The sequence below is a fragment of the Vicia villosa genome, unplaced genomic scaffold (assembly GCF_029867415.1).
Source record: "Vicia villosa cultivar HV-30 ecotype Madison, WI unplaced genomic scaffold, Vvil1.0 ctg.000436F_1_1, whole genome shotgun sequence".
NCBI classification, from domain to species: Eukaryota; Viridiplantae; Streptophyta; class Magnoliopsida; order Fabales; family Fabaceae; genus Vicia; species Vicia villosa.
In genome coordinates this window covers 203,425-209,386 of record NW_026705207.1, presented here as the reverse complement: position 1 = coordinate 209,386, position 5,962 = coordinate 203,425, and the positions used below count along the sequence as shown (strand labels likewise).

At 34.2% G+C, this 5,962-nt stretch overlaps 1 protein-coding gene across 1 annotated transcript; it reads left to right on the top strand.

The window, feature by feature from the left end:
• Positions 1–2,822: 2,822 nt before the first annotated feature.
• Positions 2,823–5,473, top strand: LOC131628237 (serine carboxypeptidase-like). The gene is made up of 9 exons (XM_058899099.1): positions 2,823–3,151; positions 3,227–3,398; positions 3,665–3,784; positions 3,956–4,099; positions 4,212–4,362; positions 4,468–4,556; positions 4,645–4,903; positions 5,010–5,143; positions 5,227–5,473. Exons 1-9 carry the CDS (start codon positions 2,823–2,825, stop codon positions 5,326–5,328), a joined length of 1,500 nt encoding a protein of 499 aa, XP_058755082.1. The 3' UTR covers positions 5,329–5,473.
• The last annotated feature ends 489 nt before the right edge of the window (positions 5,474–5,962 follow it).

The window sequence follows — 5,962 nt, the reverse complement described above, 5'->3', positions numbered from 1 at the left end:
CAAGGACCCATCAGGTTTCTTATAAACATAGGAACAGGTCTTTAGTCACCTCTTAACATACCCTGGTGAGTTTTCTTCCAATTTAAACCAGACTTTAAACAAGCTAAGTTTGTCTCAATTTTACATTGAGTACACCTTTTGGAATGAGAGACATGGACAGTCTCTGTCACCCTTATCTTCATCAATCTTCCTTAGCAGAGTCTAGGATCCATGTTTTCTTATCCTCAGCAAGTGTCAGCCTTCATCTTGGGCTTTAAACAAGAAGTCTCCACTAGATAATCTTTCTGCCAATCATTTTAACAAAACCCCTGGAAAGGGTTAGCCTCCAAATCATTTCTTTCATCTTAATAAAAACCCCTGGAAAGGGTTAGCCTCCAAAATCACTTCTTTAAAAACCAAAGATTCATTTCTCTTAGGAGATAATTTCCCCAAAAGAGTCAAAACCCCTGGAAAGGGTCAGCCTCCAAAAACATGACAAAATCAATCTTTTAACAGACAATTTCTCCAGTTAAGTCAAAATCCCTGGAAAGGGTTAGCTTCCAAAAATCACTCTTTTCAAAAGACAAATTCACCAGCTGAGTCAAAATCCCTGGAAAGGGTTAGCTTCCAAAAAAAATCAGTCTTTTAATAGATAAATTCTCCAGCTGAGTCAAAATCCCTGGAAAGGGTTAGCTTCCAAAAAAATTCAGTCTTTTAATAGATAAATTCTCCAGTAGAGTCAAAATCCAATAAAAAACAGTTAGCCTCAACCTTGGGCTTCATACAAGGCACCAAAACAATAAAACTCCCCTGTTAATAGTCAGCCTCAACCTTGGGCATTATGCAAGGCAGATAATAGAGTCTCCCCAGTGAGTCCTTCATCATTCAGTAGCCACAACCTTGGGCTTTGTACAAGGCAGATAAACCATATTTCATGTGTCAAAGATTCCTAACATCTAGGATCTTTTCCCATAGAGTCATCCATACTCAGTTTATTTAAGAGTCCGCCACAACCTTGGGCTTCATACAAGGCAGAAAATAATATTTCCCCTAGTTAGAGTCAGCCTCAATTCTGGGCTTTGTACAGAACACCAAATAAAACCCATCAAAATAGATTTTCCCTAAGTAGAGTCAGCCTCAATTCTTGGCTTTGTACAAAACATAAAAATCCCTTGTAAATTAATCCCCAGTGGAGTTTTCTCCCAGAGTCATAATAATAATCAATCAATCTTTTAACAGACAATTTCTCCAGTTAAGTCAAAATCCCTGGAAAGGGTTAGCTTCCAAAAATCATTCTTTTCAAAAGACAAATTCACCAGCTGAGTCAAAATCCCTGGAAAGGGTTAGCTTCCAAAAAAAATCAGTCTTTTAATAGATAAATTCTCCAGCTGAGTCAAAATCCCTGGAAAGGGTTAGCTTCCAAAAAAATTCAGTCTTTTAATAGATAAATTCTCCAGTAGAGTCAAAATCCAATAAAAAACAGTTAGCCTCAACCTTGGGCTTCATACAAGGCACCAAAACAATAAAACTCCCCTGTTAATAGTCAGCCTCAACCTTGGGCATTATGCAAGGCAGATAATAGAGTCTCCCCAGTGAGTCCTTCATCATTCAGTAGCCACAACCTTGGGCTTTGTACAAGGCAGATAAACCATATTTCATGTGTCAAAGATTCCTAACATCTAGGATCTTTTCCCATAGAGTCATCCATACTCAGTTTATTTAAGAGTCCGCCACAACCTTGGGCTTCATACAAGGCAGAAAATAATATTTCCCCTAGTTAGAGTCAGCCTCAATTCTGGGCTTTGTACAGAACACCAAATAAAACCCATCAAAATAGATTTTCCCTAAGTAGAGTCAGCCTCAATTCTTGGCTTTGTACAGAACATAAAAATCCCTTGTAAATTAATCCCTAGTGGAGTTTTCTCCCAGAGTCATAATAATAATCAATCAATCAAAAAAGCCTCAAGCTTGGGCCTCATACAAGCCAGTTAAAGATCAAATCTTTTATACAGTAGATAGACATAGCTTATCTCTATAGAGAGATCTTTCCTCTATCTCACCACATTCAAACAAACAAACATTACATTTCATTTTAATCAAGTCTCCCATTTAGGATTTTGAAAGGCATGAGCTGGCAGTAAAACCCAGACATGTGGTAACTTTCCCTAATTTGGATGAGCATCTTTCTTTCATTTAAGAGGCATTTGACTGGTATACTTGCACATACACAAGTAAGGTCCCCCTCTTGAATGAAATGAATTCAGTTATTTTGTCACTCTTTTAATGTTTGTGGTGGAATAGTAGAAATACCTCTCTATAAAGATGACTTCATGTCTCTTTACTGTAAACAAAGATCACCTTAACGTAACCCCTTTTGAAAGAATACTACGCTTTCAATATAATTCTTGCTTAAAAAAAATAAGATTTGTTTTAAACAGAAACTTTGAATATTCAGGTTTACTTTATTATTACTTTACTGATATTATTAGTATTTTAATATCCATTCTAGATACTAATACTAAATACATGTATCTTTCCAATTACAATTAAATTAAATTGAATTTCCCACCACGTTTTGGCAAAATTCATTACTCCGTGTCAATTACGGATTTTGAAGATAACAACAAATATTCAGCATCACCTTAATTTAGAAAAAAAGTATATTTTTAACTCTTACATTAATATTATTTATGATAACTACAATTTATATTACTAATTAGTAGAAATGATTAACTAAATGAGCAAAAAAAGGAAGAAATAAAATAAAACAAAATATTATAAAAGTTCACACTCTACATGCTATAAAAACCATTGCCATTGCCTCACTTTTCTCACACACAAAGATGGGATTCTCCAAAACCTTTCTGTCTCTTTTCATGTCCTTCATTTTATTCTCTTCATCTTATGCTACTTCTCGCATCACACTTCAACAACGTTTTCCATCAACAACAAAATTTTCATCAAACCAACGAGCTGAACAACTTATAAGAAGCTTGAACTTATTCCCAAAGGATTCAGCTAATATACATGGTGAATACTCTATCGATGATTTCGTCCCAGGAAAAATCGTAGAGAAGACATTTTCGTTTCTCGCTAGTTCTAATGGAACTTCTGTTGAAGACCTCGGTCACCATGCTGGATACTATTCGCTTCCTCGTTCCAAATCTGCAAGGTAGTATTATTAAACATATTTTGATTGTGATATACAAACATGGTGTAATTTTTTTGTTTGTTTGTTGAATTGTAGGATGTTCTATTTTTTCTTTGAATCAAGAAGTGGTGCTAAGGATGCACCAGTTGTGATATGGTTGACTGGAGGTCCAGGTTGTGCTAGTGAACTAGCTTTGTTTTATGAGAATGGTCCTTTTCAAATTGCCAATGATTTGTCTCTGGTATGGAATGACTATGGCTGGGACAAGGTATTAACATTTAATTCCTATGAAATGTCCATGTTTTGATTACGTCATGAGTTTATGATGGATCTAAATTGCACCACAAACATTATATATACTAAAGTCTATTAAGTCAGCACAATTGATAGTTATATAGAGATAAAGATATGATAATTGATTGCATGGAGCGAGTTCAAATCTACGATATCTCATTTAGATACCTCTAAAGACTTTGTATTTTTTCTAAAATTTATTTATTAACATTGTTATTAAGATGTTTTCTGATTTTGCAGGGATCAAATATTATTTTTGTTGACCAGCCCATTGGGACGGGTTTTAGCTACAGTTCTGATGAAAATGATATTCCTACGGATGGAACTGGTGTTAGCGATGATTTGTACTCTTTCTTGCAGGTATATCAAATATCAACAATTTTCTATTACCTGTGCGGGAGCACGGGTCTCTGACTAGTTTCTATTAGTAACTGGAAATCATTACAGAAAGTGATCAATCAAGATATGAATAACATACTTTGTAGAAATTATATGAGATTAATTAACTTGAATTTTTTATTATTATTCCAGGCATTTTACAAGGAACACCCTGAATTGGTTAAGAATGAATTTTATATTACTGGAGAATCATATGCGGGACACTATATTCCAGCTCTTGCATCCCGAGTTCACAAAGGAAACAAAAACAAAGAAGGAATTCCTATAAACTTCAAGGTTCTTATATATGACGTTGATTCTCTACCAAATGAAAGATCATAATTCAACTTTCTTTATAAGTTATTTTGTCTTGAGTGTTTTTATTCATTTGATTTAATTATAATTATAGGGTTTTGCTATTGGTAATGGGTTGACCAATCCAGAGATTCAATACCAAGCATACACTCAATTTGCAGTTGATAACAAATTGATCACAAAGGAAGATCAAGCGGATATCGACAAGTTGGTCCCAGATTGTGTAGAAGCCACCAAAACATGCGGTATAATATCCCTTACACTCTAATCACTATCCATTTTACTAGTATTGTCAAGTAGCATGGTTATAACATAATAGAATTTGAATAAAATCTATGTTTGACTTGTAGAGCGTCAAGGTGGAGAAAGTTGCGAAACAGCCTTACAACAATGTCAACAGATATTTACAAATATCTTAGACATTGCTGGCAACATTAACGTAAGTAATCATAACAGAACAATACATATTTTATTTTAAATAATTTTCTAGTCATATTTTAATGAAATCGATATATTGAAAAACGCAGTACTACGACATCACAAAGAAATGTGAAGGACAATTGTGTTATGATTTCTCAAATTTGGAGACATTTTTAAATAAGAAGACAGTTAAGGATGCGTTACGGGTTGGGAACATAGAGTTTGTTTCGTGCAGCAGTACAGTGTATAATGCTTTGGTTCAAGATTGGATGTTAAACTATGAAAAAGATATTCCTTCACTTCTTGAGGACGGAATCAAGGTTCTTATATATGCCGGAGACTTGGATCTTATTTGCAATTGGCTTGGTGAGTGATCATATCTTCGTTCTTAAAATTGTAGCTTCGAACGGTATGTCCGTTGAAACCATAAGTTCAAAGTCTTACAATTTTTTATCGCATTTTCATTTGGCAGGGAATTCGCAATGGGTTCACGCCATGAAGTGGTCAGGTCAAGAACAATTCGGGGCGTCCAAAACAGTTCCGTTTTTGGTTGATGGTAAAAACGCGGGATCGTTGAATAGCTATGGACCACTCTCTTTTCTAAAGGTTAGTTTATAGTTTGTGTTTTACTTTATCTTAACATTGTTAAATCCATTTTTGGTTACTAATATTTATGTGTTGTGTAATAGGTGAATGGTGCTGGACATATGGTTCCTATGGATCAACCAAAAGCTGCACTTCAGATGCTGGTTACCTGGATTGAAGGGAACCTGAACGGGACAAAAATTTAATTTTTTTTCTTAATTAATTATATTATTTCAAGATCAAAATCAAAATATCCTTTGACATAGACGGTGTTCATAAATAACTTTGTTGTATGCATGACTTTATGTTTAATATTTGAAGGGTAAAATTCTATATATTTTCGGTTGCAAATTCTTGTTATGTGTTTACTTGTATGCAAGTTATTTTATTTTACTTGTTGTAGTAGCATCATCATTCTTCCACATCTCTTGCTTGATCATTTGCAAAAGCAGCAACAAAGAAACAATCTCTTATTTTTCACTCAAGATGGTCACCAATTTATCATCTTCAACTCTCCTAATCAACCTACAATGACACATGCTTCTCCAAAAATATAGTCCGAATAGCATAAATATATTACCATTACACAGATTTTTGCTCCGAATAATTCTATTTCAAACTTGTAAAGGGTTTTTGTCGGAACATGTCAGTATCGATTTTCTAAAATCCACAATTCACCTCATCTTATGTGTGGAGTCACATGTTGCGTCTTTTAAATTGTCGAAGCGCTAACTTTTTCTCTTTTCTATCTACCCGTTGATTTTTTAAAATATTTTCTTGAATTCTCTTTAGAGAATTATTTTAGTTTCTTTGCGTTTGAGTCGAAAAATTATTAAATAT

What these genes read in the sequence shown, in the direction of transcription:
- LOC131628237 (XM_058899099.1), top strand. Translation starts at nt 2,823, where the DNA reads ATGGGATTCTCCAAAACCTTTCTGTCTCTTTTCATGTCCTTCATTTTA. An exon ending in CCTCGTTCCAAATCTGCAAG is followed by an intron (nt 3,152 to 3,226) that starts GTAGTATTATTA and finishes GTTGAATTGTAG; the next exon opens with GATGTTCTATTTTTTCTTTG. An exon ending in AGAAGCCACCAAAACATGCG is followed by an intron (nt 4,363 to 4,467) that starts GTATAATATCCC and finishes TTTGACTTGTAG; the next exon opens with AGCGTCAAGGTGGAGAAAGT.